Consider the following 12387-nt stretch of genomic DNA (forward strand, 5'->3'; position numbering starts at 1 on the left):
GCTTCTGTGAAGATTAAAGCCACACTCACATATAATGCTAATAGCAGGGTGCCTGCACCGGGAGGGATACTCCATATACATTGGTTTTTATTATTAGGAAGTTTCTGAGGCAGGAAAGGAATTGCTGTGCCCAAATCAGTTGTCACTTTGACCAAGTTCAAGTGGAATGACACTAGAGCCCTCATCTCCTCTCATCGCTCGGCTTCATCAATATATTAAAAACCTTTTAAGTTGGAGAGTACATGTCCTCGGGTGAAGATTGGTCCTTTTTTGGGGGGACATTTCTCCTTGGAGAAGTAAGAGGCTTCAGCAGAGAGGCACATGGAGGGGCGAGGATGCTGGGGTGCCGTCCGCCCTGCTGGCCAAATCAGATCCTATCAGATCTGTACATCCAATCAATGGATTTTGATTTTTCTAATTCAGACTCTGAGATCAATGAAGAGGGGGTTGCATGTTTATCTTTTCCTAGCCACAGAGAAAGTCGGTGAGTTAAACGTATAACAAGATTGTAGGGGTAACAATACTAAAGGTGCCTCTCCCATCCCACACCACCCAAACTGGACTCTAGGAGTGGGGCTTTTACCTGTTTGTTTCCCAGGTGATTGGGGACTACTGCCCAAAGATACTTTTTCATAAAAACCCCAGAAATGCTGCCCGGTCCATCCAGGATTTGTTAGTTCTTTGTGTCTCATTGGCCCAAACTGGCTTATGCCTGCCCATCCTCTAACATCCTGTTTGACTTGTGGTCTATGTGGGCTTCCTCTTGGGAGTGGGGTGGGGTGGATAGTAGGGAGCGTACCGCAATGTCACTTCACTATAAATGCTTTGATATATCGTTCCTTAACTTTCTAAATTAGTGTGACATTTACTACTATATTTTAGGTTTTAGTGTATGAACAGTCTATTTCCCTCTTAGAATTTTTACCAGAATGTTTAAATCATAATTCTGTAAAACTATTCTAAGTGCCAGGGACATGACAGTGTCCCTGCTGCCACTTACTTACTTTATATGTTTATTTGGGGCAGGAGGGGATGGAATTGGACGGCACATATGTAAACAAACATATGAATAAGCAATGAGTAATAAGTGAACAGGATGATACGAGATGGTAAAAGAGCTAAAAAGAAAACATGACAAGTTATAGGAAAAGAAAACAGGACAAGTTATAGGGAAAGAAAATAGAACGGGTTCTATGACAGTGGCTGGGAGGAAGAAAGCTACTTTAGCTAGAGGGTCAGTGAAGGTCTCCTTAAGGAGGTGACATTTGAGCTGAGGCCTGAGTGACCAAAGGACCCAGCCACACTCAGATCTCGGGGAAGACCGTCCCAGGTGGGGGGTGTCCAGGAAAGCCCGAGGCCTGCTGGAGCTCTCAGGAGAGGCCCGCTCGGACTTCTTTGGCCAAGAACGCTGGTAACCAAGAACAAAGGACTTGTATGGGTGTGCTTCCTGAGACCAAGGATTCTTGGCGTGCTTTTCTAGCTCTTTATGCTTTGCCCATGAAAGCAGAACTTTATTTAAAGTGATCAAACATCAGATGAAATTATATGGCCATATATATCTCTCCTACACAGTTTCTAGCTAGATTCAGAGGATTATAGATTCCCGGTACAATGACTGGAACACAGCGAGTTTCCATCAACAGGAAACCGAGAGAGGAGTGAAATGCATGCCCAAGTTCACACTCCTGAGTCAAGGGCTCTTTGTTTAGAACAGGGGTCCTCAAACTTTTTAAACAGGGGGCCAGTTCACTGTCCCTCAGACCGTTGGAGGGCCGGACTATAGTTTAAAAAAAAAAAAACTATGAACAAATTCCTATCACACTGCTAAGTCGGCTGCTAAGCAGGACAGGCAGCGGCGGAGGCAAAAACACCCGGCGGGCCGGATCAATGTCCTCGGCGGGCCGTAGTTTGAGGACCCCTGGTTTAGAAAGAAATTTGAGTTTCGAATAGGCTGTACATTTATGTTTCAAAGTTCAAAAAGTATAAAATCCGTCCATTTAGAGAAAAATTTCTCTCCTTGAGCTCCTGTCTCTCCCTCCCCCTACAACCCCCCCCCATCCCACCCCCATTCTAGTTTCCCTCCCCAGGAGGGGCCGATAGTAACAGTTTGTCTTTAAAACCCCGCCCTGTGGAAAGCTTAATTGCTTTGAGGCAGAACAGAAAGTTGGGACTAAGGGTGGGGTGCGGCCTGGCCTCCTCCAGGACTTTCGGGACGGCTGGGCTCCTCATCCCAGCGGAAGGAAGGAAGGAACCGCTTCCCTTCCCCCAGGCCCGGCGCGCCCACCCCCGCTGTGCGCAGAAGTGGGAAAGTGCAGGCAGTGGCCTCTGCCTTTTCCGTTACAGCTGAGTTCAGACTCAATCTGCTTTGTCTGATCAAAAGCCTTTCTGTCGCAATCTGGGTTTCCAGCCTATTGACATCTCTCTAAATAGGATGCAAATTTTAAAAACCGATACTAAAAATAGGAACGTGATTTCTCCACCCCCTGCCTTAGCCTATTTATAATCTCAGCCGACATGGCATCCTTCTATATACAGTAGAGCCTTCTACAGAAAGCAGAGCCACCGTTTGTTAGCCTGCGCGTGGATGTGGGTGATTCCACTGAGCCGAATTCTGCCTAAGGCTTCTCTCTGAATTCCAGATTGGCTACTGGGAGGTGTACGACGGGTCGGTCATCAGAGAGCTGGAGGGCTCCTTGTCTGGGTCCATCAATGGTATGGATATCTCACTGGAAGGCGTGCACTTTGTCACAGGTCAGTCCCGGGGTCAGACAAGAACACCAAGCCTGCTGACTTGGGCAGGAACATGGAGCTCCCAGGCAAGAGGCGACTGGAAGGGACCACAAAAGGGTCTAAAGGGCAACATGGTTTGATTCAGGCCTGAGCCCTGCAGCCAGCGTGGTTGGAAAAACAAAAATGCAAAAGTCCCATTTTAGTGAGAAGAAACGTTTGCCCAGGAGCCTTAGGGGCACAAAGAAATGCAAAGCCTTGCATGGCTGGCTTTTTCTTCCTTTTTTTTTTTTTTTTTTTTTTTTTTTGTGGTGGGCCTTCATGATGGAAATGGGACTTTAAATGGCCCGGGCTGTCCACTGTGCCTTGTTCTGTTCTTTCCTGCTGAAGTCTTAAATGCCAGGCTTTTAAATCAGTGTTTCCAGGGGGCATTTACCACACAACATGCCTATTGGAACAACATCAATATCCTTTCCTGCCAGGCTCTTTGATTCTTCAGGACATTAAAAGTCCCAAGTGAATTAAAGTTTCATAAACACATTTATGGAAAACAATATATAAAACCAGACATGGTGTGACCCCTGCCACATACACAGATGTGAATGTGTACCTGCACACTACGGAGAAAAGACTGGAAGGAACGAAACCAAGGTGCTATTAGTGGTTATTTCTGGGTGGTGGGGCCAAGGGTGATGTCACTGCTTTGCATTCCCCCCCCCCCCCCAAATTTACTACCACAGACCTAGACTTCTATAACCAGGAAGAGTTATTATAAAGACAGGTTTTCTTTCTTGAAGTTGACCCAGGGGGAATGTGTTGAAGATGGTCCAGTTCTCTGAGATCAGGGCTGCTTCTCTGTACTCTAGGAGAGCCATGCCATATAAATGTCTTTTTCAGGTGGAAATGACCACATGGTCAAAGTTTGGGATTATAATGAGGGTGAAGTGACTCACGTTGGGGTTGGACACAGTGGCACCATCACGCGCCTGCGGATAAGCCCCGGGAATCAGTACATCGTCAGCGTCAGTGCCGACGGAGCCATCATCCGGTGGAAGTGCCCATTTACCACCTGAAGCTGGGAGATCTGACTCAGCATCGCACACAGTTCTGGTGACCACTGCGCTTAGATAACTCCCTGGTTTTGATTTCTCACATCTGTGTTTTTGTGTTACCTGTAAGTTTCCAAATATTTCCTCTTTAAGTTTCTCCTTTCCTTTATAGAATGTATGTGACATTCTTAAACTGTGAATTAAAACGGAAATGTGTCCAAGGATAATTTGTCCAAGCTGTAATTAAAGATTTGTATTGTGAATAAACTTCCAGTGGTTGGTTTCCTGTAATAGTCTCTTTTCTAGGACTCTGCAAAGCCCACAGCCCTTCCTCTGCTACATCCACAGGTGGCTTTGCTGATGTCCTCTAAAAATAAGGAGGCGGGCTCACCCTCTTAACCAGCATTTCATTGGTCAAGCTGCACAGGAAAGACTTGTGTTTGAATTTGGATCTTGGGTAGTTTTTTGTTTGTTTTTAGTTTTTATTCTCTGAGCCACTGTTTTCTCTTTTGTAATGCAAGAATAAAATCCTGCTCCAAAGGTTACTGTGAGAATTAAGTGAAATAGTGTATTAAAGCAGAATTCCTGACACGGAGAGAGGTAAACGTGAATTACAGGGCTTTCTCCAAGAAAATGTGTTGTTGAGGATCTTGGGGTGATTATCAAGGATGACATTTCATAGGTGCTTTTTTGGAGTTGGCCATAAAAATCTTTCTTCTGTGCTTACCATCAGAAGGGCGAGGGACTGGGTCCTGTGTATTGATCATCCAACCGGATATTCTTTCCCAGCGAAGGTAAACATTATTTTCCGGAAACACAGAGGCCCCAATGCACAGTACAGTCTTTTGTTCTTAGCATGTTCCTTACCCTTAACCAATGCTCCTTTTTTTTTTTTTTTGCATTCAGTGATTTGCTGCTGCCTATTTGACATATCAAGGGGGATATTTAATAAGTGATTATCACTTATCAAATAATAAGTAACATTTCAGGGCGTTGATGTAATAATGCATACGACTGATCTCTTTTTGAGCTAGATCCAGGAGAAATTCATTTTGCAAGACTTTGCCTGATTAATTATAAACCTGACAGTTACAGGATAAAGTGAGTGGAGTCCCGCAACACCCAGGCAAGGCCCACTGAATTCTGATTGGGCAACAATTCAGCAAGGGTTATGCGTCAAGGAATGAGCAGGTGAGCACGTAGGTGGAAGGTCTGAGGCCCAGAAAACTTCCCGATAAGCACATACCGCACCGCGCAGAGGTTGGAAAGAGCCCGCCTGTGGGGCTGGCAGACCGCAGGCCCAGGCGGAGTGCCATTTTTCCCACCTATGGGTTTTGTGACCTCGGTATACTGTATTAACCCCTCTGAGTCCGTTTCTCCACCAGTTAAAACAAATGACAAAGTCTCGTAAGTTTTTGGGAAATGATTTCCAGCCTAGTCTTTAGTTTAAAAAAAGCAAACCATAACCAGCTGGGTTATTTCACGTAGGGCAACACGCGACTCCCAGTTCCGGTCCTAGGCTCTGCACCCCACCCTTCACCCCCCACCCCGCAGACAGACTGGCAGGAGTGGTGCCACGTGTACGCACACACCGGAGCCTGCGGAGGAAGCGGCGGTGCACAAAAGCGCTCCCGGTCCCTTCACAGTCCCCGCTGCGCGCCTCCCACCGCGCCAGAGTCTGCCCTTTGGGGCGTCTTTTTCCCTTTTCAACGTACTCACCTGGACCTAAGGACAAGACACTTAGAACTAGCCAGGGCTTTGCAATTTACGAGGCGCTTTCAAATATGTCATTCCGCTCATTCCCGCAGCTGGATGGCCGGGAGGGGAAAGGAGCAGGTTGAGTTCAGGTCTGGTGGTTTATAATAGGTGAGGGAGGGAGGGGCGTGAACTCGGTGACTCCCAGAGTCTCATTACCAGTCCGCGCCGCGGGGGCGGAGGAGGCTGGCCCGGCGCTGCCCCGGGGCGGAACCTGCGGCCGGATTCCCGCGCGGGGCGGGGCGGCCCCGCCCTGGCTCCGCCTCCGCCCAGTCCGCACACACCTGGCCCGCAGGTAGCCTGCGCCCCGGCGCCGGTTCGGGGCTGTTAGGGCCTGTTAGCCGCGGTCCGCTTGGGGGGGCCCGGCGCTCGCTCGGGGAGGCGCACCGACGGGAGCCATGGAGCAGGGCCCGGGGGGCGCGGCAGGAGGGGGGTCGCCCGCGCCCCGGCCCCGCCGCCGCCGCTCCCTGCGCCGCCTGCTCAGCCGCTTCCTGCTGGCGCTGGGCAGTCGCTCCCGCCCCGAGGACTCGCCGCCCCGGTCGGAGCCCCAGCCCCAGCCGCGACACTGCGATGGCGACGGTGAGGGGGGCTTTGCCTGCGCCCCGGCCCCGGTTCCAGCCGCGCCCGGGAGCCCCGAGGAGGAGCGCCCGCCCGGACCTCTACCCCAGCTCCACGCCGGCGATGGGGCGCGGCCCCCGGGCGCGCTGGGCTTGAAGAACCACGGCAACACCTGTTTCATGAACGCCGTGGTGCAGTGTCTCAGCAACACCGACCTGCTGGCCGAGTTCCTGGCGCTCGGGCGCTACCGGGCCGCCCCCGGCCGCGCGGAGGTCACCGAGCACCTGGCGGCGCTAGTGCGCGCGCTCTGGACGCGCGAATACACGCCCCAACTTTCCGCGGAGTTCAAGGTAGGCAGCGCCCCGCGGCCGGCCGCCCTCGCCGCGCGGCGGCAACCTCGCCCCGGCCCTCCTGGTTTCGCTTCTTGGAAAGAGTGTGCTCTATCGGGAAAGGGCTTCCCCGGAGCTTTCTTTAGATGGCATTTGCCGGTTCCGCCGCGGGTTGCCGCCCTAGTTTTGAGCTGATCTGTTGTGCCATAGCTCGCACACGTTTTCTTCATGAATTAATTCCTCCCAGGTATTTTAAAGGGTTGAATGGAGGGAGCTGGCAGATTTGAGTCGTGTGTTCAGCCTTTTTTAAATTTTATTTATTTGTTTATTTTACGCCCAGCAAACATTTGTTTAGTGCGAATGAAATCCCTAGGATGCGTTAGCGCGGGGTTGCATCCACTGTCCCCAGGATCACGGTCTACGCACTGGGGATGCTGCAGGTCGTGAGTCTTCCTTTGGAAGTTCTGTGTGTCATTTCATCCGGGGTGAAAGCGGGGCGTTTGTTTGGGGTCCCAGTTGGTTTCAAGAGTTGCTGATAATTGATGCACACGGCTCGCTTGCTTCCTGCTAAAAAAATCCACAGCTCTGGGCGGAGAGCTGAAGCTCCCCCATAGACTAGCGATTGTTGTTCTTGGGGGAGGAGGGAACCTGTCAGTGTTCATTCCGCCTGCATCACTGCTGCGGAGTTTCAGCCTGAGAAAGCAGTCCTTGTCACGTGACCCACCGGGATGCCAAGCCCCACCTTCCACTCTCCTACTTCCTCTGGTGAAGCCCTGTGCTGCAGGAATGATGGGATCAAATTGGTGTCATTAATATCTCTTTTTGGCAACATTTGCTTTTTAAATAGAGGCAGTATCACATAGTGATCGAGAGCAAGATCTCTGGAGCTTTGTGTCCTTGAGCAAATTTCCAAATCTTGCTGTGCCCCAGCTTTCCTCATCTGTGAAATGGGACCATAATGGTACCTACCTTATTACAGCATAGCCTTGTGGAGTTTAAGTGAGTTATATGTACAGCATTTAGAACAGTGCCTGGAAGGAACTTTTTATTATTCTATTATTATACCTCCTCACCTGCAGGAACCTAGAAGGAGGGAGGATGGTAACCTTTGTGTACTTTTCTCATACCAGATGCATTCTCATCCAGTTCCTGCAGGGATGGGCGTGGTTCCAGGAGTAGCTTGGAAAAAACCTTCCAAATTACTAATCACCCTTGGTGACTCACCAGGAGTTCTCCCTCTCTCCCGTTCTGGAACTCGGAAGGCCTGGAAGCTCCTGGTGAGCCTTGGGGATGGAAGGATAATCACGTTGTTAATGTCAATGAGGGTGATATAATGTCCGGTTTCCTGGGACTTTCTGGGTAACCAGCCTTGGAGAGAGTGGAGGGTCCCAGAATCCGGGGTTTTAACTCTTGCTGATTGAAATCTAGGTGAGCTCCTCTTATTTTACAGATGAAAAAATATTCATTCATCTAACAAGTGTTTCTTGAGTGTCCAGACACTGTAACAGGCTCATGGGCCAGGCGAGTGATGAGCATAAAAACCTGATTCTGGGGCGGCCCTCCAGGAATTTAGTCTGTGGGAGAGATGGTTGGTAACGACGTAATCACCCAGGCACATAATGAGAACTGGTGGGAAGTGCTAGAAAATGAAAATACAGGGAGCTGTGGCAATTCTGGCAGGAGGCTGGGATATGACTGGGGAGGGGGAGTGTCAAGGGGCAGGACGGCTTCCCAGGAGAGGTGACCACTGAGTTGAGTTTTGGAGGAACAAGGGTCAACTGAGGAATGGAACTGAAAGTGCCTGTCACTGAGGTTCGGGCTGAGGAGCTAGGCAGAATGGATGAATGGTTAAATGAATTAATGAAAACCTATGTGATTGGGGGTGAAAGGCTGGAGAATTGGTTGGGGACAAGCCACATAAGGTTTTATACAGGAGTTTGGTCTTCAGGAGGGGTTTGTAGCTTCAGACAGAGGAAGGAAGGAAACTGAGAGGAGTGAGTTACCCAACCCCCTCCTGAGCCCTGAGTCACCCAGCTCCACCCCCCCACCCCACACACACAGCAGGACCACTCTTGGTTTTAACAGCAAATGAATACATACATTAAAAAGATCCTATTTATGACATTATCCACAATACTTTGCTTTTCTGATGATATGGTTAAATATGTGTATGCTATAAAAAATTGAAAAGTTCAAGAATGTAAACCATGATCTGGAACTCCACTAGAGACAGCCATCTCTAGAGATAATCATAATAAACATTGATGTGCTTCAAAGCACATGCAAACAATTGGAAATCCTGGCTTTGTAGCCTGCCTTTAAAAAAACCATCACAAGACCTGCGATACTGAGACAGTCGATCTGATAACCACGAGGGCCACTAAGACTAACAGGAGGGAGCACATACAGCGTGGAGACGCTGGACAAAGGGCTGATTCATGACCCAGGCGGGATGGAGCAGGACAGTGCGAGATTTCTCATGCTATTCAGAATGGATCGCAATTTAAAACTTATAGATTGTTTATTTTTGAAAATTCCCATTTAATGTTTTCAATCTTTGCTTGACCTTGTATAACTGAAATTATGCAAAGCAAAACCAAGGATAAGAGAGGACTACTGTACATCATATTGGTTTGATACATTTATATTACAATACTAGAGGCCCAGTGCACGAATATGTGCACTGGTGGGGTCCTGCTGCCCGGCCAGCTGTCTTGCCCAGTCCGGGGGTAGGGGGTGGGTGGTTAGAGGGGGTGGGGGGAACCACAGGAGGTTGGCTGTGGGAGTGCACTGACCACCAGGGGGCAGCTCCTATGGTGAGCATCTACCCCCTAGTGGTCAGTGCATGTCATAGCTACTGGCCAGTCATCTGGTCATAATGGTCACTTAGGCTTTTATATATATAGATGATTGCCATAGCAGCATTAGCTAACATCTTTATCACATGAGGTAATTATCCTTTCTTCTAGGGTTGGGAACAGTTAAAAGCCAGTCTCTTAGCAAGTGTCGTGCTTATAACGAGGTTTTGTTGTCTGTAGTCACTGCACTGGGTGTTAGGTCTGCAGGTCTTATTTATTTATTTTTTAATTTTTTAAAAATATATTTTTATTGATTTCAGAGAGGAAGGAAGAGGGAGAGAGAGATAGAAACATCAATGATGAGAGAGAATCATTGATGCGCTGCCTCCCGCAAGTCCCCCACTGGGGATTAAGCCCACAACCCAGGCATGTGCCCTTGACTGGAATTGAACCCAGGACCCCTCAGCTCACAGGCTGACGCTCTATCCACTGAGCCAAACCAGCCAGGGCAGGTCTTATTTTTTACTAGTTGCAAGTTTGTGCCCTTAAACAGCACCTCCCCACCTCTCGGCCCCCAAAACCACCAATTTACTCTCTGCTTTTACAATTGCGGTTATTTCTTTTATTAGAAGTAAAATATAGTATTTTACCATGCTTCTTACTAGTTATAAGGCTGCTCTTGGAATTATCTGTTTATGTTATTTGTCTATTCCTCTGCTTTGATCTTAATGTTGTTTTTACTTGTTTTTACAAGTTCCTCAACCATTGTCATATTTCTTGCAAATGTTTTCTCCAAACTCTCCTTCCTATCCTGATACTGGAAGTTTTAGATTTATTTATATCAGATCTTTTTATTTATTTATTTATTTTAAATTTAATAAATCTTTATTGTTCAGATTATTACAATTGTTTCTCCTTTTTTCCCCCCATAGCTCCCCTCCACCTTGTTCCCACCCCACCCTCTGCCCTTACCACCCCCCGCAGTTGTCCTCATCCATAGGTGTATGATTTTTGTCCAGTCTCTTCCCATACCCCCCACACAGACACCCCTTTCCCCCTGAGAATTATCAATCCACTCCCATCCTATGCCCCTGATTCTATTATATTCACCAGTTTATTCTGTTCCTCAGATTTTTAATTTGCTTGACTTTTAGATTCACTTGTTGATAGATATGTATTTGTTGCTCATAATTTTTATCTTTTTTCTTCTTTTTCCTCTTTTTAAACAATACCTTTCAGCATTGCATATAATACTGGTTTGGTGGTGATGAACTCCTTTAGCTTTTTCTTGTCTGTGAAGCTCTTTATCTGACCTTCAATTCTGAATGATAAGTTTGCTGGGTAGAGTAATCTTGGTTGTAGGTTCTTGCTATTCCTCACTTTGAATATTTCTTGCCACTCCCGTCTGGCCTGCATAGTTTCTGTTGAGAAATCAGCTGATAATCGTATGGGTGCTCCCTTGTAGGTAACTAACTGTTTTTCTCTTGCTGCTTTTAATATTCTCTCTTTGTCTTTTGCTCTTGGCATTTTAATTATGATGTGTCTTGGTGTGGTCCTCTTTGGATTCCTCTTGTTTGGGGTTCTGTGCACTTCCTGAACTTGTAAGTCTATTTCTCTCCCCAGGTGGGGGAAGTTTTCGGTCATTATTTCTTCAAATAGGTTTTCAGTGTCTTGCTCTCTCTCTTCTTCTAGCACCCCCGTAATTCTGATGTTGGTATGCTTGAAGTTGTCCCAGAGGCTTCTTACACTATCTTCAACTTTCTGGATTCTCTTCTCTTCTTGCTTCTCCGGAGGAGTGTCCTTTGCCTCTTTGTATTTCAAATCTTTGACTTGATTCTTGCGTTCCTCTAGTCTGCTGTTGGGTCTCTGTATAATATTTTTTATTTCAGTCAGTGTATGTTTAATTTCTAGTTGGTCCTTTTTCATATCCTCGAGGGTCTCATTAAATTTATCGGCCTTTTCTAGGAAATTCTTGAAAAACCTTATAACCGTGGTTTTGAACTCTATGTCCAGTTGTTTGTTCTCCTCCATTTCTTTCATTTGTGATCTGTTTCCTAGTCTCCTCATTTTCGCTGCTTCCCTGAGTTGGTAGGGTAGCTTTGCGTACTAGGTGTCCTATATGGTTCAATGGGTCAGCCTCCAAGTTACCTGAGGTGGACACTCTTGGTGCGCCCCTTTGTGGACTGTGTGTACAGCCTTGTTGTAGTTAAGTCTTGATTGTTGTTGGTGTCACTGGGAGGAATTGACCTCCAGGCCAATTGGCTGTGAGGACCCGCTGTGTCTATAACGGAAGAATTGCTGTGCTGGAGACATGTTTATGGGGCAGGACTTGTTCCAGTAGGGCTTTGGTGCTCACTGAGTCTGCCTCTTGAATGTGTTCCTTATGAGAGTAGTTGAAATCTGGTGTCGTCTCACACAGACCACTAGATACACTAGTTTCTGGATCTCCAATGGGGTGCAGGTCAGCTACTGTCTGAGCCCACCCAGCAGGAGCTATAGCAAGAACTACAGTTTTCTCCTCTTTGCTTGGGCTTTGGTGTTTTTGGAGCAGTCTGACTGGAGCTGCAGTTTATTTGGTTAAGCTGCCACAGGGAAGGCCATTTATATGCAAAAGCCGCTGTGTGGAGCCTGGGCGGGTTTGTAGATTGAGCGGGGCGGGGTCTCAGGGCGTCACTAGGCTAGGGCGTGGCAAACAGTGATGGCTGCCAGCCAGCCTTCTCTGCCTTTCCGCGTTTCCATGTCCCGCGCTCCAGCGCAGTAAACAATGATTGCTGGGCACACCTCTACAAAAAAGTCACCCTCACTTTCCGACCCGATGGCTGACAGTCCCCCTAGGCGTCTGGGTCCCCCTCGTGTCCCCAGAAACTGGCTTTCAGAGTGATCAGGAGCTTGTCTCCCTTCAGGTTGAAAAAAAGCCGCGCGCCCAGTCACCCACCATCAGCCCGATTCGCGTGCCTCCTTACCTCAGCTTTTCAGCGTTTGTGCTTCTTTCTCTTTCTTTCTAGTTGTAAAACTTCCACTCAGCCAGCTTTCCCGTGGTTCTGGGTGATAGGCGTTCTGTCTTTTACTTGTAGTTTTGAAATTGTTGTGCGAGGCAGCAGTTTAGATGTTTACCTTTGCCGCCATCTTGGTTTCTCTATATATCAGATCTTGATAAATATTTTATGTGTT

At 47.9% G+C, this 12387-nt stretch overlaps 2 protein-coding genes across 4 annotated transcripts in view; both read left to right on the plus strand.

Annotated features, from left to right (window-relative positions):
- The window catches only part of CFAP52 (cilia and flagella associated protein 52), a gene marked incomplete at its 5' end in the record, with an annotated part of 37595 nt that extends 33597 nt beyond the window's left edge, over window positions 1-3998 (plus strand). Inside the window, 2 exons of the mRNA XM_079798688.1 lie at window positions 2640-2751; window positions 3625-3998. Of these exons, the coding sequence (XP_079654814.1) occupies window positions 2640-2751; window positions 3625-3800 (288 nt within the window). The 3' untranslated portion in view covers window positions 3801-3998. The remainder of the gene's footprint in view (window positions 1-2639; window positions 2752-3624) is intronic.
- Window positions 3999-5809: 1811 nt separating this feature from the next.
- USP43 (ubiquitin specific peptidase 43) overlaps window positions 5810-12387 on the plus strand; it is a 55520-nt gene continuing 48942 nt past the window's right edge. For 2 of the 3 annotated variants that reach the window (XM_079799294.1, XM_079799295.1), the window contains exon 1: window positions 5810-6439. In XM_079799294.1, the coding sequence (XP_079655420.1) occupies window positions 5930-6439 (510 nt within the window). In that variant the 5' untranslated portion in view covers window positions 5810-5929. Of the gene's footprint in view, window positions 6440-7267; window positions 7696-12387 lie in introns of those variants that run through there. The other variant, XM_079799296.1, reaches the window with a different exon arrangement.

Source organism: Cnephaeus nilssonii, assembly GCF_951640355.1.
Source record: "Cnephaeus nilssonii genome assembly, chromosome: 19".
Lineage (NCBI taxonomy): Eukaryota > Metazoa > Chordata > Mammalia > Chiroptera > Vespertilionidae > Cnephaeus > Cnephaeus nilssonii.